The 24,406-nt window shown below is 40.9% G+C and overlaps 3 protein-coding genes across 10 annotated transcripts in view; 1 reads left to right on the plus strand and 2 right to left on the minus strand.

The window, feature by feature from the left end:
* Dcun1d3 (defective in cullin neddylation 1 domain containing 3) overlaps nucleotides 1-430 on the minus strand; it is a 42,347-nt gene extending 41,917 nt beyond the window's left edge. The window contains exon 1 of the mRNA XM_076941820.1: nucleotides 293-430. The gene's annotated coding sequence lies outside the window, so the exon portion shown is untranslated. The remainder of the gene's footprint in view (nucleotides 1-292) is intronic.
* Lyrm1 (LYR motif containing 1) lies at nucleotides 17-22,955 on the plus strand. 7 transcript variants are annotated; one of them, XM_076941829.1, is made up of 4 exons: nucleotides 17-101; nucleotides 13,832-14,123; nucleotides 18,060-18,152; nucleotides 19,840-22,955. In XM_076941829.1, exons 2-4 carry the CDS (start codon nucleotides 13,965-13,967, stop codon nucleotides 19,954-19,956), a joined length of 369 nt encoding a protein of 122 aa, XP_076797944.1. In that variant the 5' UTR covers nucleotides 17-101; nucleotides 13,832-13,964; the 3' UTR covers nucleotides 19,957-22,955. The 7 variants fall into 7 exon arrangements, with proteins under 7 accessions (XP_076797944.1, XP_076797963.1, XP_034376013.1 ...); XM_076941848.1 differs by having other exon boundaries at nucleotides 69-101; nucleotides 13,965-14,123; XM_034520122.2 differs by lacking the exon at nucleotides 17-101 and adding an exon at nucleotides 341-456 and having other exon boundaries at nucleotides 13,965-14,123.
* The window catches only part of Dnah3 (dynein axonemal heavy chain 3), a 161,497-nt gene continuing 159,601 nt past the window's right edge, over nucleotides 22,511-24,406 (minus strand). For both annotated transcript variants that reach the window (XM_076941759.1, XM_076941761.1), the window contains one exon: nucleotides 22,511-23,342. In XM_076941759.1, the coding sequence (XP_076797874.1) occupies nucleotides 22,989-23,342 (354 nt within the window). In that variant the 3' untranslated portion in view covers nucleotides 22,511-22,988. The remainder of the gene's footprint in view (nucleotides 23,343-24,406) is intronic.

The raw sequence follows: 24,406 nt of genomic DNA on the forward strand, positions 1-24,406 counted from the left end.
GGGCCGCAGGCTCTAGGAGGGAGAGAATGGGAGAGGGGCGGGGACAGGAACGAGGAGGGTGACGTCACGACGTACGCGAGGACGTCCGAAGCCGTCTCCAAGTAAGGGCAAGGCGGGGAGCGGCAGAGGGTGGGCTAGAACCTGGGCCAGGCCATTTTTTGACTAGAAATGGGGGAAGGGGATAACGAAAGGGTGAAAGGGAAAGCTGGAGGAGAGGGAGGTTAGCTCATTTGTTGAGTGCGGCGGGGAGTTGGCTAAATCTGGAAGTTTCAGGTTTGAAACGACCTCTAACCTGGACCTCATGCTTCCACAGCGGTCCGCCTGGTGGTTTGGCCCGGCCTGGCCTGCCGGACCTGCTGGATAGAGCCCGGTGTGGCCAGGGCTCGGCAGAGCTCCTGGCACCGCCTTTTCCCAGCCGGCTCTCGTGGGTGGGGAAAGGCAGGAGTGACGCTGAGTGTAAGGATGGAGATGCCGGCTCCAGTCGCGGGGTACTGGGGAAAGGGGTTGGCTTCCCTGGGACAGGGATGAGATGCCGGTGTGGGGTTGCTAGGAGACGCGCCTGTGTGACCCCAGCCTCGCGAGGGCGGCTTGGTGTCATCGCTGCTGGCCTCGGGAGACCTGCCTAAGGGAACTGGCACGTGGGCGAGATCCTGCTTGGGACCCTTAAGACTTTCCCATTGTAAATGGAAGGCCACAGGGGCAGTTCTAGGAGGCTGGAGAGATGTCCGCCTTGAGAAAGGCCACCCAAACGGTCCCGGATGTAGGAATCAGACTTCAGGTGACGATGAAGGCTAGTTTCATTACCAAGATGAGCAAATGACAAAATGAAGGAAGTCTTGTTCCTCAACTTTTCATTAATAAGTAAATGAGTGCAGAGGATAGCAGCTGCCCCAGAGACTGAATGGCATGGTGAGAAGGCCTCTTCCAGGCTTAGGAGGAAAAAAAAAAATGGGAGGAGGAAAGAACTGCTGTGTGGAAGTATGGGTAAAGGTTTGAACAAAAGGCAGAAATGAAATCAAGTCTTAGAGTTGCAGAAATATCAAGGGTTTGGCTTTTGTATTATTTCCCAAAGTGTAATTAGTGACCAGACCTTACTTAGATTTTTTAAAATTTGCTGCTGGATAAAAGAAGGTTGCTAAGGCCATGGGATGTAATGGTGGTGTTGGAAACATGGAAATTAAGAGAATTGATTCATAATATATTTAGGAGCCTGAGTATTCTGGACTGCTGAATTAGATACGAAATGTGTGGGAGAATATGAAACCAAAGATGTCTCCCTAGAGGAAACAGTTTGGAAAGGAATATCCTGAGCTCTCTGGAACATATGTCCGAAGATGTCCAGAAATGAGGTAGACAAGTTGGGTGGAGATAATAAATGTAGGGTTTATTCCTAGAACTTGGAATAGGTAGTGAATGAGGAAAGTTCCCAACCCCTTTAGATTCCTCACATTTAGAGACAGCTCAGAAAGGTAGAAGCCAATAGGAAGGAAGCTCAACAAGAATAACACCTTAAAAATAAGGACACCCCCCCCCCCTTAATGTCTTTAAACAATAGGATCCACCTTCACAATCAGTGAGAGTCATCTCTTGAAGGCCTCACTCAAATCTCTTCCTGCTCCCCCAGCTGTCAGTGCTTTTGGATTTGTACATAAGCAATTTGTGTGCATTGCCTGATTTCTTTGATTAATGTTGGTTTACATGTTTGTGCTCATAGGGTCCAATTATTTTGTTGTATCTGGATAGGAACACTTTATAAGATACCAGCTCTGGAATTCTTTTTTGGGGTTTGTTTGTTTTTTTGTTTTGTTTTGTTTTGTTTTGTTTTGTTTTTTTTCAAGACAGGGTTTCTCTGTGTAGCCCTGGCTGTCCTGGAACTCACTCTGTAGACGAGGCTGGCCTCAAACTCAGAAATCTGCCTGCCTCTGCCTCCCAAGTGCTGGGATTAAAGGCGTGCACTATCATCGCCCGGCTGGAATTCTTTTGTTTGTTTGTTTGTTTGGTTGGTTGGTTGGTTGGTTTAGTTTGTGTGTTTGTGCATGTGTTTTCTTTCTCTTCATAGCCCTGGTTGTAGACCAGACTGGCCTCAAACTCAAGAGATCCACCTGTCTCTGCTTCCCCCTCTAGAGTGCTAGAATTAAAGGCGTGAACCACCACACCCAGCTCAGCCTTGGAATTCTTACAAAGGGAATTTTGTCCCTGCTACTGCAGATGCCACTAACATTATAGTAAATCTCAATGGAAAGGATATCTGAAAGGCTGGGTTTCATTCTTGGATCTGCAGGGTGGCCTTGGAAAAGGTCCTATTCTTCGAGCTGATAGGGTTGGCCTAGATTAAAAGTTGCAAGCTGGCAAGACAGATAATGCCTGCAAGCATATTGTTCAGCCCGCAGTATGATTTAAATTCTTCTTTCTTAGAATCTGCTTGCCAGTTTTTAAAAATTGAACATCAGAATCCAGATTTTTGGCTTCATTAGGAAAATCGGACAGTCTGGCAACACCAGTCGGAGGTTCCTAGAATTTCTCCACAGCTGAAACTGAATAGTTGCATATCCTTTATGTGTGGCTTATGCCTCAAGTAGACCATAAGCATCTCCCCTCTTACCCACTCCCAAGCTGACATTTGATTTGTAATTGACCTGAGAACTATGCTGTCTGTATGTAGCTACTTAACACAGTGACTAAGTTTAAATAACAGTTCCTTAGACACATTTTCCAGATGTTCAGTAGCTGCATGTGGTCTTTACCCTGTTGGGTAGATCAGACAGAAGAGTTCTACCGTAACATTTTTTGTTCAGTGTTGAGTTGAAACACTGAAAGAATTTAAGGACTCTAGTGCCAGTCATTCTGCACAAGTAATGCCTGACAGTCATTGTTTCTGCTCTTGGGACAGTCTAGTGAGGAGCTGCTGGGCCCTACAAATAAAGTTTCTTATTTGGTAACTAGGGAGTCCTTGGTGAAAGTTCTGAAAACATGGTCCTTGAGGCAGAATGCTGTTGTCTTTCAAATGTTGGCTATAGAGTCAAAAGTAAGAGATCTCCAGCTGTGTCCAGTGTTGTCACCAAAGCCTTGTTTGTTTTTATTCTTCTGAGACAAAAGTGTTTCTCTTCCTAGCCATGGCTGTCCTAGAATTTGCTCTGTGGAATACTGGCCTTGAACTCCCAAGTGCTGGGATTGAGGGTGTGGCGGGACACACCCGGTGTCCACCTGAGACTTTTTGCAATTTTCTAATCTAGTTTCTTAGATGTCACAAAGGAGGAATTTAAGTTAGAGTGTGGGCTCCCTGACTTTCCTACTTGCTCTGAAGGGTTGAAGATTCTTACTAGAGAATCATGGATCTCTACCATTGCCTTGTTCCCTTATATCTGTCACACAGCTGACTTTGGATAACTGGTTTTGAACACCTCTGGCTAACCTTTGCTTTTGTTTCTTAAAATATGCTGGCATATGCCCATAATTCAGGACACCAAGGCAAGAGGATCATCACAATTTTGAGGCCAGGCATGTCTACCAATTGAGTTCCAGTCCAGTCAGGATTCTAGAATAAAACTTTGTCTCAATAAACAATAGCATTCTGGTGAGGAATAATATATCCATTTATTTTGAATTAAGGAACTATAAATTGATTTACACTTAGAATTTCTGTCTTGAATACATTGACTGATTGATATACTACCTCTCTTGCAATGTTGGATCGATCTCATGTCTGCATTTAATCTTGATGTGTGCTCCATTGCTGCTATGATACACTAATGGTTCCCAACATGAAAATAATTTCCACTTTTCAATGATATGAAAATGATAATTCACTAGAAATTGTACTTTGAATTTTAATCTTTTCCTGAGCTGTAAATAGTCACAATGTTTGTCAGCAGCTGCCACTCCCAGTCAGCCAACTTTTGTGGGTGTGGTAGCACATACCTTTAATCCTAGAGGCAAGAGGATTTCTAATAAGTTGTATTTGAAGTTTCAGGACCACCAAAGTTAAATAGTGAGACCCTGTCTCAAAAGACAAACAAATAAATAGAACCAAGACTTTAGAGTATGCTTGGTTGCTAAGCTGTGACATTGAATGAATTAGCTGTGTTAAATGCATTTTCCATTTAAGATGTTCTTAGTCTAGTGACTATCAAGACCTAGCACTGTCTGCAAGTCAAGGAACATATGTGTTTAGGATGCGTGTTTGCCTCCTCTTACTTTCCTTTGAATAGTTAGTTACTTCAGAAATCTTTCTGGTATTGGTATTTTGGATTTCCCCTTTGTTCTGATGACTTCTTTTGTTTCAGAATCTGACCTAACTTTATTTTCCATTTGATAAAAGTCTCATTTACATCTTTTCCTGGGTCCATCTCTTTGGCATAAACTACATGCTGTTTCATAGAATAATTGTGGTGTGAAACATACTGAATGAGTATATCCTGAGAATTGCACAACTGTGGTATTGCTTCCCTCTTCAAATTCTAATAACCAAAAAAAAAAAAAAAAAAAATCTAGGACAGGAAACAGTCGTGTGTGTGTTTGTGTGTGTGTGTGTGTGTGTGTGTGTGTGTGTGTGTGTGTGTGTGTGTGTAATAGAAGCTAGAGGACCAGGAATCTGTAGGGCAGTTTCACTTGAAGATTGTTCAGTTGTCGTGACAGTAAAATCATTCAGTGTACCAGCCAGTATCTTGACAAAAAGCAGGGACTAGAATAGCTCTCGGAGAGAAGAGCACAATGGTAAAGAGTTAGAGATAAAAGAAGAGACATAGGAAGGAGAGCTTTGTCGTGCCTATAATGCTGGCACCTGAGTTAACATTTCCAGTAAGAAATACACATTGTGGTCTGAAGATAAGCAGTGTCTCCAGCAGGGTTATTTACTTATACTGAAGAACAATAGCCCCGTACTGTACAGGGATTATTAATGATCAGAGGGAAATAGCTTTAGGAAAATCCATTACTACCACAAAGCAGCAACCTCACCAACAAGCTACATACTTTTCCATTCTCTGCAGACAAAGCTAACTATAGATTAAAAAAAGGGGGGGGGGGCCTCAATATTCTTATTTCCTCCTTTTCAGGTAATATACACCTCTACTTCCTAGTGCTCAGCATTTTAATAAAATACCTCATGAATAATCCCTACAACTCTGAAAAGTGTTCTGTGGTTGCATATTACCTTTGAAGAACCTGAATCAGGACTAAAGCTTCACGGTACAAATCTATAGTCCCAGCTGCTCTTGAGGATCAGAAGTTTAAGGCCCTTCTTGGATAATCAAGCAAGTTCAAAGCCACTTTGAGCAATTTGGTGAGACCCTATCTCAAAATGAAAAGTAAAAGGACCATTGGGGGATAGTGTTCAGTATTGAAGTGTGTGCCTTGCTTGTGCAGTCCCTAGGGCTGCCAAAGAAGAAACTCTCTACTCTGAGAAACTGATATACAGGCTGAACCCAGTAAATGTGATTATTTGTGCATTATCAAAACCATTTCAAGGCTGGGAATGGTATCATATGCCTTTGATCCCAACACTTTGGAGGCAGGCAGATGCAGGAGAATCTCTGAGTTTGAGGCTATCCTGGCCTACATAGCAAGTTCCAGAACAGCTAGAACTACATAATAATAGATCCTGTCTCAAAATAAACCAGCATTTCATTTCCCCGAATGACAAGTACATTAAATTATAGTTTTCTGGGTTAATTTTAAAATTAGATCACTAGATACAATGTACCTTAGTCCCCAAAATGATTAGTTTTCAAGAGAAAAAAACAAAAATAAGTTTTCCATTCCATTAATTCTAATCTTCCCAGAAATAGGGCCTTTCTAGCTAGTGGACAAAACCATTACTGGCCCTAAAAGAAGTAAGGGTTGTAGCATAGGTGTGAGTCTTAAAGAGCTCTCCTTGAACCATAAGTCTCCCCAAAACAGCACAGAGTTGTTTTCAGTGCCCTGGAATCTTTTGTTAAAATTCACTTATTAGCTGGATGGTGTTGGCATACTCCTTATATCCCAGCACTTGGAGGCAGAGGCAGGTAGATTTCTAAGTTCAAAGACAGCCTGGTCTACAGAGTGAGTTCCGGGACAGCCTGTCTCAAAAAGCAAAAAAAAAAAAAAAAATCCACTTATTAGTATGTATAATACTAATAAGTATGCAGTAGCACATGTGTGGATGTCATTAGACAGTTATTAATATCATTAGGATGTCATTAGGTGTCAGTTCTCTCCTTTTACTTTGAAAGGAGTTCCAGGGATCAAACAGGATTGTCAGGCTTGTACAGCAAGTGCTCTTACCTGCCAAGCTCTTGGACATTAATTGGGAACTCTTCTCCAAAAGCAATGATGGATATCTCAGACAAGATTGAATATTACTGATGGTCATTCTGTGTGTTTAAATGTATTCTTCTAACAAAAGTTTTTCATGCCCCAGTTATGTATCAGGCCTAGAAGGAATGTGACTCCATCTGGTCCTCTTACCTTTACTGCTTCTCCCAATACATTCTCAAACAATGAAAAAAGCAGGACCCAGTTAGATAGAAAATTAGTCAGCAAGATATATCAGTGTTTTAAGGCTTCAGATGTCAAAACTGACAGCCTGAGTTCCATTCCTAGGATATACGTAGTAGGAAAGAACTGATTCCCACAAGCTGTCCTCTGACCTTTAGTTGCACACATTGACATGATACATACATACATACACAATAAAATGTAGTAAAGTCAACCTTTAAAACTTAAAAAAGAAAATTAGAGTATGATAAATAGGGGTAAGGTAGAGATGCTAGGGACACTGCCATAGTCCCTGCACTAGAAAGATGTTCCCATAGAAGGCTAAGGGATAGAGAAAGCAATAGGTGGGCGAAGAAAGGCTATTCTGGTTATGTGATTTGAGGACTTCTCAAGGCAAGAAGGGTGTCATATCTAAAAAGACAGAGCAGCAAGACTGATTTTTGTCTGGATGATTTTACAGCCTTCCCCATCCCTACCCCAAATTATGGAGTACTTAAGAGGGAAATTTTGACTGTAGGAAGCTATGACAAGGAGGAATAATATCCCAGTGTCAGGTCTTCCTTAAAGGGAATGGAATGGATTCCTCCCCCCCCCCCACCTCCTTCTGTCCTTTCTCCTGTTTATGCTGCATAAATTTTTGTTGAGGAGAAAGCAAAGCCTCAAGAGAGTCCAGCAGTTGGAATTTTGACATTCTTGAGACCAGAGTCATGCTTCTATAAACTTCATCTGTGGAAAGTGAATTATCTTTTAAACTCCTAAATGGGAACTGGAGAAATGGCTAAGGGGTTAAAAGCAGTTATTGCTCTTGTAAAGAAGCCAAGTTTGGTTCCCAGCACCCACATGGTGACTCACAACCATCTCTAACTTCATTTCTGGGGACCCAATTCCTTGTCAGACCTCCTTGGGCTTCTGTACTCATGTTGTGCACATATGTACACTTGGGTGCACGCATGCATACACTGACTCTCTTAGACTTGATTTGTAGACCAGGCTGACCTCAAACTCACAGGGATCTGACTGGCTCTGCCTCCTAAGTGCTGGGATTAAGGGCATGCACCAGCACTACTCAATATGCATATATATAATTTTTTTTCTTAAATGGTCATGCTTCAGTGAGCTTTCCAAATATTACCATCACTGCGTTGACCCATGGCTTCTTTGACAGGTCCTTACTTGCATTCACTCTGCTCTTGGCCTGTCCCAGAGCTTTGCTCCTGCTGCCTTCTTCCCTGTATCACACTCTTCTTAACTTTCCATTATTAGTTTCCTTCATTGCCATTCAGAACTCCAGCCAGATATCCTAATCCCCCAGTTATCTCCCATTTCTGTTTGTTTCATTCAGAATACATGATTATGTGAAATTCTTTGATTTTCTTGTATGTTGTCTGCCTCTGGTACTAGAAGGTAAAATATCCCCACACCTTCATGGTCTTGGATGTGGTAGGCATGTCCAATAAATGATGAGGGTATCAATCTATGGGATGCTTGGCAGAGGGGACTTAAAGCCTGCAGGGTGTAACAGTGTGTTGAGTCTCTACCTCATCTCGCTCTGATGTTAGCTCCTCTGGAAGTCAGAGGGGTTACCACAGAGAACTGAAAGTACAGAGCATTCCAACCAGGTGTACAACCTCCTTTAAGTGTCCTTGTATATAAAATGCTTTTTGAAGAAGGGCAGGTGAGGATTTTATAAGGCATACCAAGGTGCAAAATACTCACTTTCATGGCTCTTTGTATGGAAAGAGAATAGAATTATATGGCTTCTTTTAGTGGAATTATTTCACTTCCTTTGTTCTAATGATTAAGGTCTTTAAAGCATGCAACAGATATTAAACAACATTTATTGAGATCAAGCAATATAATTAGGTGCTAACAACTTGGGCTCTGACTCCAGATTGTAGGATTTGAATACCAGCTCTGCCTATTTCTAGCATTGTGACTTTGGACATACTTCTTAATCTTTCTTTACATCAGGTCCCTCTGTAAAATGAAAATAGAAGCAGTACCTGCCTACTGAATCGCTGTTTATAGTTATATGTAAAGAACCTTGCAGAGTTTGAAGTTCATGGTAAATTCAAGGCAAATGTTGTTGTTGTTGTTGTTGTTGTTGTTGTTGTTGTTGTTGTTGTTACTGTAATGAATAGGACAAAGTTTCTGCAGGAAAGTTAGGCAGAAAAATCTAGAAGAAAAAGATGCAAAATAACTGCAAAACAGCAATAAGTGGCTTGTGCTCGGCCCTGGGGAGACAGTGCTCTGGGAAAATTTGATGGTGTATAGGTATCTCTTTTAGTAGGAGAGATGACACGTAGAAAAGAAGCATTCTGAGTAGAAGGGTCAGCCAAGACAGGCATAGGCTTGACAGTGAAACAGTGTCTTGCTATGTACCTTTGGCTGACCTGGTATTCACTTTGTAGATCAGGTTAGCCCCAGACTTGTGGCAGTCCCTTCTGCTTTAGCCTTCTGAGTGCCAGGATTACAGGTATGGGCATCATACACTGCTTAGAAATTTTCTGAATACATTTATTCATAGCCAACCCTACATCACACCAAAATCAGTATCACGGGTTGATGGGTCATTCCAGTATACATTAAAGTAATGACTACTAATAAATATGAGTACTGTATATCTAGCATCACCTCCACAATCAAATTTTGAGATATCTGCATTGGGGACCTCTCCCAGCTGAGGACCAGAGGGCAAAACATACTAGCAGCAAAATGTGCCAGACTATTATAAAATATGCTCTTAATAGTAAGTTTCATCTTAGTACTCTGCTTATGTAGGCAGTACAACCTTTAAAAGAGAAGATACCTCCCAGCTACAATTCCTTCCATCACACTTGTGTTTTCTTTATTCATCCTGGGATTTGGTTAAAGAGATAAAAAAGGAACAAATATTTCAAATAGTGTTGATCCAAAATAAATGCCATAGAACTTTGAAGATTCCTTAAGAATGGACTTCAAGACCATTTTGGATTAACGTTCTGATTTCTGAACAGTGACTATTCCATATGTTGCCTAAAGGGAACTCACAGCAGACTTCACTACTGTATAAGATCTGCTCTTGACCAACTGTAAATAAGGATAAAGGCTGCCTGTGTTGCATTAATCCCAAGAATAATGTTGGTTTGAAGCCACTTAAATCCTTGGATAAGAAGACCTTCAGGAAATGTCAACTTTAGTAAATGAGTTGCTTTCTAAGATCAAAAAGAAAATTCAAAAAAGCACTTTTTAAAAATTTTTATGGGTGACTAATTCAGTATTCAGGTCTCAAGCTTGCTATACCATGGCTCCAGTTGTATATGTAGGGGAGGATGGCCTTGTCCAGCATAGGTGGGAGAGGAGGTACTTGGTTCCGTGAAGGCTGGATGCCCCAGTCTAGGGGAATTCAAGGGCAGGGAGGTGGGAGTAGGTGGGTGAATGGGGGTACATCCTCATAGAAGCAGGAGAAGGGGGGATGGAATAGGGGGTTTCTGGGTGGGTGGGTGGGGAAATGAAGAAAGGGGATAATATCTGAAATGTAACTAAAATATCCAGTTAAAAAAAAAAAAAAAAGGAAAAAAACCCCAACAAATCAGGTCAGGTGTTGTGGCACGTACCTTTAATCTTAGAGCTTAGGAAACAGAGGTAGGTGGATCTCTGTGAATCTGATGCCAGCCTGGCTTACCTATAGTGAGACCTTGTCTTAGAAAATAAACTAAAATGAAAATTAGTGAAGAGGGAAAAATATGGGTGTGCATCCCAAAGTCAAGAAGATCATAGTTTCCTCCCAAAGAATGGAAAGAAACCCAGTAAGAAAACATCAAAAGATGCATTTTTCTCTCTTCTTAACTTTTCTTCTAAGACTTAGATGTAACAGACTATACCTATTCGTGTACAAAAGTGAAGATAGCTTTTGACTTTTCTCAAGTCTTTTCACAAGTCTTTGTGACTTGGATTTTCTGGGTCACCTGATGTTGGAGAATCATCACCTATCTCCCTTTCTGGATTACTTTTTCAAGATATACACTAATTAAAGTATTTTCAAAGTAGTCTTATTAAGTGTCAATTGTTAGTACTCATTACCTTGAGTAACCTAATTGTAGGTCTTGTGTGTCATGTTATAGCTTATGATCAGAGTTCTTAAAGTGGTAAGAGAGAACCAAGTCAGGCTTTGAGAAATTTGCTAGGTTTTGAATATGTTTGACCTTTGCTTTCCTCTGCTGGTATCTGAAAGTCAAGGAGGTTTCATCTGTTGGTGACAGGGAAGTGAAACAGTCCTTAGTTGATGCCACTGCTCCTCACAGGAACTGACTCACATGGAGTTTTAGGAAGAGCCTGAAACTCAGAAACCTGTTTCCTTACCAGGAAAAATACCATTGTCTCATCTGGGTCTGTCTTGCCTACAGTGTGCTCACTTGGTTTTTATAAATGCCTTTTAAGCACTGTTGCTAGGAAGCAATGTGGATGCTGTTGTGTATAACTTTAACCCTTTAAGCTCTAGATGGGGGAAGCAGTGATTTCAATCTTTTCATCAAATTGGTTCACTCACTCCTTAGTTCTCAAGAAAAGTTACCATGGTCGGGGGTAAATAAGAGGGGCACAGCTTCACAGAACAAATTATATATAAGGTGACTTCCTTGATGGAATTTCTATATATTTATGTAGATATACAAACCCCTCCTATTCCCATCATTCTTTAGCAACTGGGATTCTCATAAACTAAGGACTATCCTAAAGCATTCCATTCCCAGGAAGGGAGTTAGAAATGGATTGTGTTCTTAAATGGCAGCCTTCAGCCTCCTTCCCAATCTTGATAAACCTGTTTGAAAAAAAATTAAAACCTCAGGACTCCTGTGTTCATGGATGTGCCTGACTCTGCTGCTTACTCACCAGATCTGTCTTCCAGCCTGTCCTCTTGTCTAGGCAGCATTATTCTAAATCTGACTAAGAATTCTAAGGACTACCCGGCACCCCCTTTCTTTGTACTTTCTCTCAAGTTTTACACATAGGAATATGTATATATATAATATATATGTATGTATATATATTACATATATATATACATATATATGTATGTATATACATATATGTATGTATATATATGTAATATACACATACATACATACATATATTATGTATATTATATATACATATTCCTATGTGTATGTCTATATATATTATATATTATAAATATTATATATATATATATAGAGAGAGAGAGAGAGAGAGAGAGAATTAGACTGAAGTTTTGCACAAGTTATAAAATGTCCATCAACAGAATAGACAATTGTGACAAATGCAGTGGGACCGCTGTAGAATGGAATGACCTGCAGCAGTGATGTCAGAACTAGAGCTCAGTGTGACAATGTGAATTGCAAATTCAGTGGACACAAAAATATATCTTGTAGAACCTATATGAAGTTCTAAGTTTGTAAAACTATCTTGTATAACAAATGTAAAGGATTTATGACAATGATAAACAACAGTCAGAATGGTGGCATCTTCAACCAGAGAGGAAAAGACAATGTGCATGGTGGTACAGACCCTCAATCTTAACACCCTGGAAGCAGAGGGAGGCAGTTCTTTGGGATTTCAAGGCCAGCCTGGTCTATAGATTCTAGGCCAGCCAAGAGTAAATAGTGAGCTACTGCCCGCCCCACCCCCAAGACGATTGCTTTGGAAGGGGTCCAACAGGGGCATCAAGTGTTTCCATAACTTGTTCTTCGAACCTTATTATATGTAGGTATTATGTTATTCTCTTTTTTTGTGTGTTTCTGAAATATTTCATTAAAATAGAAGCAACAAGAATTTACAGAAAGACACTGCCTGACGTTATGTACTTAGGTCAGTTCTCATTTGACCATACCCACTAGTGGTATTTCCTAGAAAAAGTGAGAAGGGTTAGAAGCTCTTCTGAGAAAGATACTCAGTTGTACTGTTGGTTTTTTTTTTTTTTTTTTTTTTTTTTTTTCAAGACATGGTTTCTCTGTATAGCTCTGGTTGTCCTGGAACTCACTTTGTAGACCAGGCCGGCCTCAAACTCAGAAATCCGCCTGCCTCTGCCTCCCAAGTGCTGGGATTAAAGACATGTGCTTCCACTGCCTGGCCAGCTGTACCATTCTTATTGGTCAAGAAGGTAGTTTTGAGAAATGTTTTCTAAACTAAGAGAAATTGCAACCTTACAGCCTCTGGGTAAAGCTGAGCCTTGAGACTGCTTCTATTTGATTTGTATGATGACCATGGTTTCAAAAACAGTAACTGCCACTTTAAGATTTCAAAAGCATGAAATGCCACTGTTTTTAAAGATGTATCTCAAGTTCATTGGAACTCATGATCTTCCTGCCTCAGCCTTCTGAGTGCTGGGAGGCCTGTGCTACCAGACCCAGCCCTCTTACCTAGTCTTAAAGTAGCATAAAAGCTGACATCTCCAAACCCTCATTTTAGAGTGCCTACTGCTGGTCAGTGCTGTGTAATAAATACTCTCTACTTGGTTGGTAGAAATGGATCAACTTAAAAGCCGGTCTGGTTTATGTGAGACTCCATCCTCTAAAAACAAAACAAAACAAAACAAACAACAACAAAAAAAACAAGTTGTGGATTACCCAGGGTCATACAGTGAGACCCTGTCTCACAAAACAAACTCAAGGATGCCTTCTAGGATTCAGATCAACCATGTACATTTACCAGAACAAGAACTAAAATCATTTCTGAGGTATTCTAGTTGGTATGGTTTTTAAAAAATAATGTAAATTTGGTCTTGCCATATTTGCAAAAAGGAACTCATAGCAAACAGCAAATTACTGCCAGTTAAGGTCTATAATCCTCGGACTCAGGAGGCTGAAGCAGGATGGACTGTGAGCCAGTCTGGGCTAAGTATGGCTTCTCGGCCAGACAGGACTAACTTGCAAGACTCTCGTCTCAAAAATCAAGAAGAAAGCAGGCAGAGGTATTGCCTTTAATCCCAGCACTTGGGAGGCAGAGACATGTGGATCTCTGTGAGAGATCCACATGTGCCAGCCTGGTCTACAGAGTGAGTTCCAGGACAGCCAAAGCCACACAAAGAAACCTTGTCTCAAAACTCAAAAAAAAAAAAAAAAAAAAAAAAAAAAAAAAAAAAAAAAAAAAAAAATCAAGAGGATGGGCTGGGTGGAAGTGGCAAGTGCCTTTAATCCCAATACTCAGGAGGCAGAGGCAGGCAGATCTTTATGAGTTCAAGACCTGCTTGGTCTATAGAACTAGTTCTAGGATAGCCAAGGCTACACAGAGAAACCTTGACTTTAAAAAAAAAAAAAAAAAAGAAAAAAAAAAAAAACAAACTAAGAAGATGGGAGGAGAGAGTGAAAGAGTTATCTCACTGATGTTTCTACTCTGCCCACAGATCTGTTAAACAGGAGCAGTTATTTCTAGACTAATTAAAAATCCTGATTCAAAACTGTATATCTGCCTGACTGCCTACTGTCAAACTGCATCTTTATGTGGATTTTCTTCCTCTTACTCTGGTGCATCTGAAGATGACAGCAGCAACCCGAAAAGAAGTCCTCTGCCTCTACCGAAGCATTTTCAGGCTTGCAAGGAAATGGCAGGCAGCATCAGGGCAGATGGAAGACACCATCGAAGAAAAACAGTACATACTAAAGGAAGCCAGAACCCTGTTCCAGAAAAACAAAAATGTAAGTAGGCCCCATCTGGACATGGCAAGGAACAGAGAATCTTCGTGTGGTGTTTATTCATTTCTTTCCTACCTTAACTGAAGAAGACCCATCCAACTCCCAAAGCCAGGAAGGGCCCAGAATACAGCTTTGGCTAGGCTTGCCAGATTAGCCAATACTAGAAAGTCAAGCCCAACCCGAGTTTCCCTCTTTTGGATCAACCAGGTCTGTCCAGCCAGTAAATGGCTCAGCATCCTCAGAAGACCCTGTGAGCCAAGTGACAGAAATCATGCCAGGAAGAGTAGTTCCTCATTTCCTGATGACCAGCCACTCCCAGGCGTGGTATAAAGTAAAATGCTTTTTCTCAATTCATAAAGCAATCAAAGCCTTTTGGTTATAAACCCATTTTATAATGTAGAAAAAGGCACAGGGCTCCTCCCATAACTTAGTGATGAGCTCCTTGGCCAACAGAGTGATACTGCAAAAGCCAAGGCTTCTACTAGCTAGTTTAGCAGAACCTCACACCTGGACAGCAGGCAGTTTTGATTCATCCTGACAAAGCATGCAGCGATGGCTAGCTTTCCCTTGGGAGAACTGCCTGGCACTAGGATGAAAGGTGACTGTCAGTACCTGACTCATCTTTGCCCACATTTGCTTGATGTCTTCCAGTTTAGCATCACTGCTTCTCTCTCCTGTAGCCTGTGTCTTGCTGGCTGTTTCTCTACAGCACTTAACACTACTTCCATGCCAGCTAAAGGGCAGCCTCTGTTGCGGCCACATCTGAATACCTGGATTTGGTTATTTTGTTTTTGTTATTCTTTTGTTTTTTTTGTTTGTTTGGGGGGTTTTCTGTCTTTTTTTTTTTTTTTTTTTTTTTTTTTTTTTTTTTTTTTTTTTTTTTTTTTTTTTTTTTGAACAGGGTCTATTTAGCCCTGGCTATTCTAGAACTTGTTATGTAGACTAGGCTAGCCTCCAACTCACATAGATTCCCCCTGCCTCTGCCTTATTAAAGTATCCTGTGTGCTGAACACTAGACCAGACAATTTGGATATAAAAATAAATAAAAATAAAAATACAGTCTCTCACAGATATGTTAGGTTAAAACATAGAGGAATTAAAATCAAGAAAAACTCGCATCATCTCAAAACCCCAAAGCCTCCACACTTCATTGTGTTTGATTCTGGGTTTTTTTTTTTTAAATGTATTTTCATTAAATATTTGTTTTCAATACAGTGGCTGTGTATAGCCATGGCTGTCCTGTGACTCAAGAGCCGCCAGCCTGTTTTAAGTGATGGGATTAAAAATGTATATGTGCCATCACACCCAACCTTTAAAGTTTTTCATACATGTCCACAATATATTTTTACAATATTTACCCCTTAACTTTCCCCAGACTCACCCTATCTACCTCAACTTCATGCCCTCTTTTAAACTTTTTTTAAAAATAAAACACCAAGTCCAGTTTGTGCTGCCCATGTACTGTGGGCGTGGAGCTGTCCACCTGAGCATGTTTGACCTACCAGGGGCCATACCCTTAAAGAGAACTGACTCACACTCCTCAGCTAGGGGTGGGGCCGAAGGACTGTCTCTCTTGCCTGTGCTGGAATGTGGCCTGGCTTGATCTGGTATGGGTCTTATGCAGGCAAACACAGGTACAGTGAATTCACAAATACAACAGGTCTTTTTGAGTTTGAACGAGATTATAGGCATGTGTCACCCATCTGGCTTTTCTGTGCCTTTTTGGTATTTAAGAGGTGTTCTGTTCAGATGGTATCTTTGGTAGCTGAAGACAGAGATATGACCCCATGGGTCAGGGCCATGAGTATGTCCCTAGCTATGGCATATACCCAGTAAACCCGAGCATTGTCTGAGAACTATTCAAGACTAGCTTTTCATTTATTTCAGAATCATTTTTGAGCCTTGACCTAGATTGGCCAAGGATGAGACAGAAGGTGATGTGTGCATGTCACAAAATCATGCAGCATCCTGTGAATAGCTGAATTTGGAGAACTCTAGCCCAAGGTATATAGATGATAGTTGGAGTGCTGGAGTTCAAGAAGCCCCAGCCCCCTTAGCAATATCATTGTCAGGAGGCTTTTTCTTTCCCCGGAGTTCCTGATGTAGACATAAACAGTTTATTATAACCCAATTTATTAATTAATGATATTATTAATAATAATTATAGTTATTATATAATTATTATATAATAGTATATATTATTATTGTATTGCCAATGACAACACAAGAATCCACTCCCAATGTTGATAGCAGCAGGGTAGCTTCTGAGGCTGCAGAGGTCAGGGAGTTGAGCCTCTGCCCTAAGGGACTCAGCTGAGTTCTCTGTGCTGCTGTTCCTGGAACTCCAAGAAGCACCAGGGGACAAGAACTCCCTTGGAATTTTCAAACCACGTGGGCCAAGACTTCAATTTGGTTGTCATCTAAAGCTGATGCATTCTCGAATTACTTTGAAGCCACAAATGGATAGAAGATCCATGTGCTGAGTTTTTTTTTTTTTTTTTTTTTTTTTTTTTTTTTTTTTTTTTTTTTTTTTTGATTGGTTGGTTGGTTGGTTGTTGTTTGGTTGTTTTTATTACATCCTCTGAATGAAAGTTTCTCTCCCTGATTTGGCCTGTGTGTGTGTGTGTGTGTGTGTGTGTGTATGTGTGTGTGTGTGTGTGTGTGTGTGTGTGTATGTTTCTTTTTTTCCAAAAATAAACATTTCATTCTTTTACTCAAAAATACATCACCAAAATTTGAGTGATTTGGGATTTCAAAACTCTTTTTTGCCCCTTACTAATTAGCAGGGCAATTTATAGTTTAAAATATGAGGTAAACCATTCTCCAGTATCTTCCCGTTGCTGAAAAGCCAGATTCCTTTGGAGCAATGGTTCTCAGCCTGTGGGTCATGACCACTTTTGGGGATCAAATGACCTTTTCACAGGCATCACTTAAGACCATGGGAAAACACAGATATTTATGTTACAATTCATAACAGTAGCAAAATTAGTTATGAAGTAGCAACAAAAATTATTTTATGGTGGGGGGGTCACCACAACATGAGGAACTGTATTAAAGGGTCACAGCATTAGAAAGCTTGAGAACCAGTGCTTAAGAGAGTCAGTGTGGAGAGGGTGTGAAATGGCTCTCTCATTTGGTGTTGGAGGGGATGCAGGCTTGCAGATTAGTGATGGAGACATGAATTGGTGTAAACTCCAGAAGGTAACTTGGGAATACTGTGAAAACATGAACCTGTATAGCCCTTTGTGTTAGCATTCTCTGCTCTAAGAATTCATCTCTTAGATACATTGGCATGTGAGAAAAAAATCGCATAAAGGTCTGTAGCAGAATTGTTTATCTTTGGGAAAGGCTGGAAATAACCAAAATGCTCATAAATAATACAGTGGTTAAATTATAATAAAGCCTGATGTTGAATTTTTGAAAGTTTTCAGGAAGAGTAGCTCCTGATGTCTGAATACCAAAAGAGTTTGAAATTGTGTTAATGAAAAAGCAAGACTTATAAAGATAAAAAAGAAAAAGCCTGGGCCAGTGGGATGGTGCGTTGGGTAAAGGTATTTAGTGCACAGCCTGATGAACTGAGTCCCATCCCTAGCACTCAAAGACAGACAAAATGAGAAAAACAACTCCACGAAGTTGTCATCGACACCATGCAAGCACCACAGTATGTGTTTAATGGCATGTGTACACTCCCTGCACTATACACACAAAATAATAAATAAAATGAGAAATGTTTTTAAAAGACTAATTCTCTGCATTTAGGTTTATATATTCATAGACTAACTGTGGAGGGGTTCATAAGAAGGTAACTGGAAGATAGGAAAGACCTTTATCAATATTGAGTTTCCTGGCTAGTGAACTAAAAAGCTTAAGAAAGTCTACATTACATTTTATATGCTATTAGAAAGATACTAAATGCCTCACTTATTTCCCCTTAAATAGCTCACAGACCCAGACCTGATTAAACAATGTATAGTTGAATGCACAGCCAGGATTGAGATTGGACTGCATTACCAGATTCCTTATCCAAGACCTGTAAGTATGGGCACTTAACCCTTGTCAATGCAGGTATGTTTAAGGCTATGTACCATGAGGGCTAATACTGAGGAGCAAGAACCACAGTGGGAAGCATTTTGGAAGTAAGTTGTCCTTGCATGCCACTACCCCATCACAATATCATTATATATATCAATATATCATTATATACACTGATATAGTGCCCGCTCTCTTCTGGTACAGCTTCCCACAGCTGAAAGGGGAAAGCAACTCCTATTTAGAAAGCTTCTCTTTGTGCCTTCACCCATTTTTATAGAAATGCTTTTATTTTCTTTAGTATAAAAGGAAAGCATTTTAGATACTGAAAAAGTAAAGTTCAGGTATTAAAAGATTACAGAAAGTAGAAAGTGAAAATTATCAAAAATTCTCGCCTTTTGGAAGAAACCAATGTAATTTTCTTTTTTTTTTTTTTTTTTGTTTTGTTTTTGGTTTTTTTGTTTTTTGTTTTTTTTCCAAGACAGGGTTTCTCTGTGTAGCCCTGGCTGTCCTGGAACTCACTCTGTAGACCAGGCTGGCCTCGAACTCAGAAATCTGCCTGCCTCTGCCTCCCAAGTGCTGGGATTAAAGGCGTGCACCACCACCGCCCGGCTCCAATGTAATTTTCAAATGACCAGTTTTCAACTCTTTGACTTAAAAAAGCAGTTACTTTGATATTTCATCAGTTCTATTTAATTACCTGGTAATATTAGTTTTACACACACACACACACACACACACACACACACACACACACACACGGAATTCTAGGTATATTGTTTTTATTACCTACTGATCAGAAGATATAGACTGATGGATGCATGGATGGGTGGGTGGGAGGGTGGGTGGATGGATGGATGGATAGATGGATAGATAGATGGATGGATAGAGGTGGACAGATCACACAATTATGGAGGCTGAAGACCTAGGAAAAAGCTAGTGACATAATTCAGTCAGAACTGGGAGGCCTAAGAATCAGGGGGGCTGATGATAAAAAACTAGAGTGGAGGTAGAAAAAATGATATGTCTTAGCTCAAATAAGGTGAGCAAGAAGCAAAAGAAGTGGATTCATCCTTTGCCTTTTTTCTTTTCAAGCCCTACTAGTTTGGAGGATGTCTCTCCACATTGGAGAGGGCAGTCTGTTGAATCTACTAATTCATATACTGCTCTTATCTCCAGATACCCTCACACATACCCCCAGAAATGATTCTTAATGAAAGTCAATCAGATTTACTCATAAAATTAGCCATGAGAGCCATACTGTAAGCATCTTCTACCTCAGCAGGCATTTGAGTTGGCTCATCGTGCACCCAAGCACCTTTTCTCTTTTTCCTTCTTTAGGTGCCCATTTTGCTGAATGGATCTGTAAATAGTTTTTTTCTTGTGTCTAGGCACAGTGGAATAGATGGGTGCAAGCTCTAGACCAGATTCTGGCTTCAGGTCCCATTCCACCACTTAGTGTGTGACTTTGAACAAGCTGGTATTTAGTTTCTCTGAGCTTCCATTTTTTTTTCATCTATAAAAATTATTTTAAAATGGCTTAGGAGGTTATCATAAGGATAGATCAATGAATGCAGATATATAAACAGTAATGAGTCTGTGGTAGTTTTAGCACTTAGAAACAGTAAGTCCTCAGTGAATATAAGCGTCACTAATATTAATGATTCTTTGTGTCATTATTCTCACTCAGATCCATCTGCCTCCAATGGGTCTCACCCCACGACGAGGCCGGGGACTTCAAACCCAGGAGAAACTGAGAAAACTTTCCAAACCGGTGTATCTGAAGTCTCATGATGAAGTTTCCTAACAAAGAGGACAGTTTACTTTTGAGGGTGGTGTGCCAACTCAGTTTGAATGTAAACCAGGCAATATAGCCTTCTTGATTAGAAGAAAAAAATACCTTCAGACCTCCAAAATTGTTCTTCACCTATGACATGTGGCTTCAGGCATCCCTAGAGGTTTTCAGGGTCTTGTTTGCTGCCTGAGATGAGGACTAGCTTGGTGATCAGGTCTGATGGTCATTTATGGTGTCAACTTGACCACACCTAGAATTAACCAAAACCCAAGCATCCGGGTACCTGTGAGGGATTTTTCGTAAATCATTTAAAGTTGGAAGATATACCTTTTGAGGTAGGAAGATACACTATTAATCTGTATCACACCTTCTAGTTATGGCTTATATAAAGGACATGGAAGAAGGAAGCCTTTGTTCTTTGCCTGCTTGCCCTCACTGGCATTAGATTCTACTTCTTTGGGATTCTGACATATCCTGAAGACTAGCTGAGACATCCAGCTTCATGGACTGAACAATTACTGGATTCTCACACCTTCCATTTGAAGACAGCCATTGCTGGACTAGCTGGCTCACAGCCTGTAATCCCCTCTAATAAATCCCGTGTGTGTGTGTGTGTGTGTGTGTGTGTGTGTGTGTGTGTGTGTGTGTGTGTGTGTGAGAGAGAGAGAGAGAGAGAGAGAGAGAGAGAGAGAGAGAGATTCATTCTTTCAGTTCTGTCTAGAGAACCCTGGCTAATACACCAGGTTTGCCTGATGTCATCTGCTGAGCTATTTATAGCAGAGCTTGCTGTTTCTTGTCAAGTTAAGCTCTGACCATCTTTGCCCAGGACTTTAGCCTCTAACTCACCATGATTTCGGAAGGACATATTCCTTTTCCCAGGAGGAAACAGCATTACCATATTGACCCCAACTGAAAGTGACCTCAAATTTAGGGCAATCTTTGTTTTCAAACTGGAGGAAATACTTTAAATTTCAAAAATGTAATCCATCACACAAAAACATTTTGTCCCTTGACCCTGGAGGAATGAGGAGTCCTTGCCTTTCTCAGCTTTTCAGTGTTGAATGAAGCTGGAGTTAGATAACTGTAATTCAAATTCATTTGCTCTCTTAGCAGCCCCCTTGTGCCAGCTCTTCTACAGCCTGCAATATGACTGACCTACCATCCAAGAGTTACAGGGTTGGATCCTGTCTCTCTATCTCACATGACTGATCTTATTTGGAACGATTCAGTCATCCTATTAGTGCTTTCTAATTGATCCACACATTGGGACAAAGGAGGTTTCCTTCTTTAAAAGAAAATTAAAAAAAAAAAAAAAAAAAACCTTTAGTGACCTACTTTGAGTAAAAGTGTACTTCCTTATTGTCTCTGTTACCATGCACTTACTCTTTCTGGGCACTTGGATAGTTTGTTCATCTCAGTTTGGTTGACACCATGATGAAATTGAAACCAAAGTTTTCTGGAATAGCTTTATTTTGATCTGAGGCTTGCCACATTCAGGAATAGTCACAGGTCTTGAATCAAGGCATTTGTTTTTAGTGAAGAGGTAGAAAAGCCAGACCATACACATTAAGACTCAAACAACCCATTTCTGCTCCACTCTGAATATCCCAAATAAAGCCACTTAGATCCCAAGAGCTACATAAGAGAACTGGGGAAGAATACCTCAGGCACCTGATGTTCTTGTCTCACTCTGGATGCTCTGGAGAGAAACAAGAGATGAAAATTCCTTGGACACATTCATGTGCCTGGAATTACAACCTCTCCCAAGAGTCTACATCAGAACAGCCAAGTCCTTGGCCAGCAGGCAGCACATGGTAGTAAGAGATACATGTATTCAAGAGCCAGAGAACTTCCACCTGGCAGTATAAGCTCTGGGCTACTCTCAGGCAAGCCATGTCCCTGAGCCACCAGGTTGGGAAGACTATCATTCCCAGCACATGGGAGTAAACAAATTGGCCAAATGCCTGGGCACGAACCCTTTGCACAATAGGCACACATTTCTCCAGGAAGGAGAGACGAGAGAAGTTAGCCCATTCATGTGACTGACAGAGAAGGGCTGGAAGCTGATGTGGGAATGTAGCTCAATGGAGTGCTTAAGGTCATAGACTCAATCCTTGACATCAAGCAGCAGCTGAACTTCTACCTCTGACTGCCTGGAACCTAATCAGTACCAGTAAGGTAGAAGTGATAATCCTTACCGCCCAAGTTTGTAAGATTTGCTTTTAACATATAAGTAAAAGCTGGAGAGATAGTTCAGTGGTTAAGCGTGTTTGTCACTCCTGCAGAGAACGTGGGTTCAGTTCCCAACATCCACATGGCAGCTCACAACTATTTGTAACTCTATTTCCAGGGATTTATTTTACTTATGTGAGTACACTGTCCCTGTCTTCAGACACACCAGAAGAGGACACCAGATCCCATTACAAATGGTTGTGAGCCACTATGTGGTTGCTGGGAATTGAACTCAGGACCTCTGGAAGAGCAGTCAGTGTTCTTAACCACCAAGCCATCTCTCCAGCCCATTTCCAGGGATTTAATACCCTCTTCCAACCTTTTTGGGTACCTGTACTCACATACTCACACTCAGACACATACACACAAAAATGTCTTAATAAAATATACCAAGAACTTTAAAAAAAATCAAGCCCTTCTCGATCTCTAATGGGGGCTGTGATGCCTACACAGGTGGGTCAGTCAGGGAAAGAAGTGGCTGAAATTCTGTGACAGTTACAGCAAAACCCAAGGTAAAGAAAATAACTTCAAATGAGCTTATGCCAAATGACAACAAATCTAGGTGGAGAGTCACACTGTGTTTCAATTTAGTAGCTATCTGATTTGGGAGCATTGCCTACCTTCTCATGATTTCTGCAACCATGAAATGATAACATTAATGATAATAACCTTTACAGGGCTGCTGTGAAACATCTGGATCTATCGATGTAATTTTTAGATCACTGTCACCTTTCCTACTGTATAACTCAAGAAATAAAAAGCTACATTGTAATAATTGACACCATTTACTCTCGGTTTTGTGACACCTGCCATCAGTTATCCAGCTGACACAGTGAGGCCACACCTCGGTTTATCCAGTGCTTTTGGGGCATGTCTGTTGGAAGCTCAATGGACAGGACGTAGTTAGTAGAGTGACCAGTGGTAGAGAGGGTGCCTCTCCGAGCACTTGTCTTATACACTGGACACACGTAAATCTCCTGATGCAGGAATGATGCACTCTCTCCAGGTTTCAGCCAAATGATGGGCAATGGGTCATAGAGGATTTTGGGGAGAGATTCTCCAATCTGCAAGGTTGTCCTGTCCCAACGGGCACCCTCAAGGAAAAGTCCTTTGATGTAAGCCCCATCTTCTGGGCTACTCTCCATTGTTGTTTCTTTTGCTGTTACCTGAAAGAGTGGAAAGCTATGAGTTTCATAATAAGCTAGTTTCCTTACACATGGTACTAATAAGAACGACCTGGCTGCCAAGTCAGCTTTCATGATAAGTCTTATCAGATGTGAGCCAAGTCTGGTTCCTAGACAGCTTCCCGCTCTTACATATGGCGGACACAGAGAATTCAATAAAGGAGGAGTCAGGAGGCTACACTGAATGTAGCTTAGTGACCTTACATAATTGCTTCTCCCCTTTGGGACCTGAATCTAGGAAATGAAGAGTCAGATTCTGAATCAGAGGTGGGCTAATGAAACAGTTCTGGGGTGAGAGGTTAACCAGAAGAATAAATTTTTTATTTCCTTTTTTAAAAACCAGTTTCTGTGCTTTAAAGACTTGTCCTGACTAAAGAACCAGCTCAGAGAATGCCTGAAAAGTGAGCTGGTGTGCTGGTTAGTTCTAAATGTTAACCATGCCTCAGTGAGGGGTTGTCTATGCTGGGCTGGCCTGTGGGCACATCTGTGAGAAACTTGTCTTAATTGAGGTGGGAAGGCCACTAAACGTGGACAGCAGCTTTTCATGAGCTGGACCCTGGACTGTATAAGACTAGAGAAGGAGTCAAGTACTAACATGCAGGCAAGGATCCATGTGCTTCTCTCTGCTGATGCCTTAAGTCAGCAGTGCTCAACCTGTAGGTCAAACTACCCATTCACAGAGGTCGTCTAAGACCATCAGAAACCACATATTTACCTTGCAACTCATAACAGTAGCAAAATTACAGTTAAGTAGCAATGAAAATAATTTTATGGTCGGAGGTCACCACAACATGAGGAACTGTATTAAAAAGGGTCACAGCATTAGGAAGGTTGAGAACCACTGCTTTACGTTCCTGCCTTGACTTTCCTACCATGATGGACCAGGAATTGTGAGACAATTTCTCCAATAAGCTACTCAGCTCAGGGTATTTTGTCATAGCACAAGCAATGAAACTACAACAGCTTCTGGATGACAGAGTTTAGATAGAGAGGTGATCATCTTGGACTCCTCCCTGTAGAGCAGAAGACAGTGTAAGGTCTGTAGG

Source organism: Arvicanthis niloticus, chromosome 1 (assembly GCF_011762505.2).
Source record: "Arvicanthis niloticus isolate mArvNil1 chromosome 1, mArvNil1.pat.X, whole genome shotgun sequence".
Lineage (NCBI taxonomy): Eukaryota > Metazoa > Chordata > Mammalia > Rodentia > Muridae > Arvicanthis > Arvicanthis niloticus.

Excerpts from the sequence above, each read along its gene's own strand:
- Lyrm1 (XM_076941829.1), top strand. The coding sequence starts at position 13,965 with ATGACAGCAGCAACCCGAAAAGAAGTCCTCTGCCTCTACCGAAGCATT. Across the intron at positions 14,124-18,059 it reads TGTTCCAGAAAAACAAAAAT|CTCACAGACCCAGACCTGAT; the intron begins GTAAGTAGGCCC and ends CCCCTTAAATAG. Across the intron at positions 18,153-19,839 it reads AGATTCCTTATCCAAGACCT|ATCCATCTGCCTCCAATGGG; the intron begins GTAAGTATGGGC and ends ATTCTCACTCAG.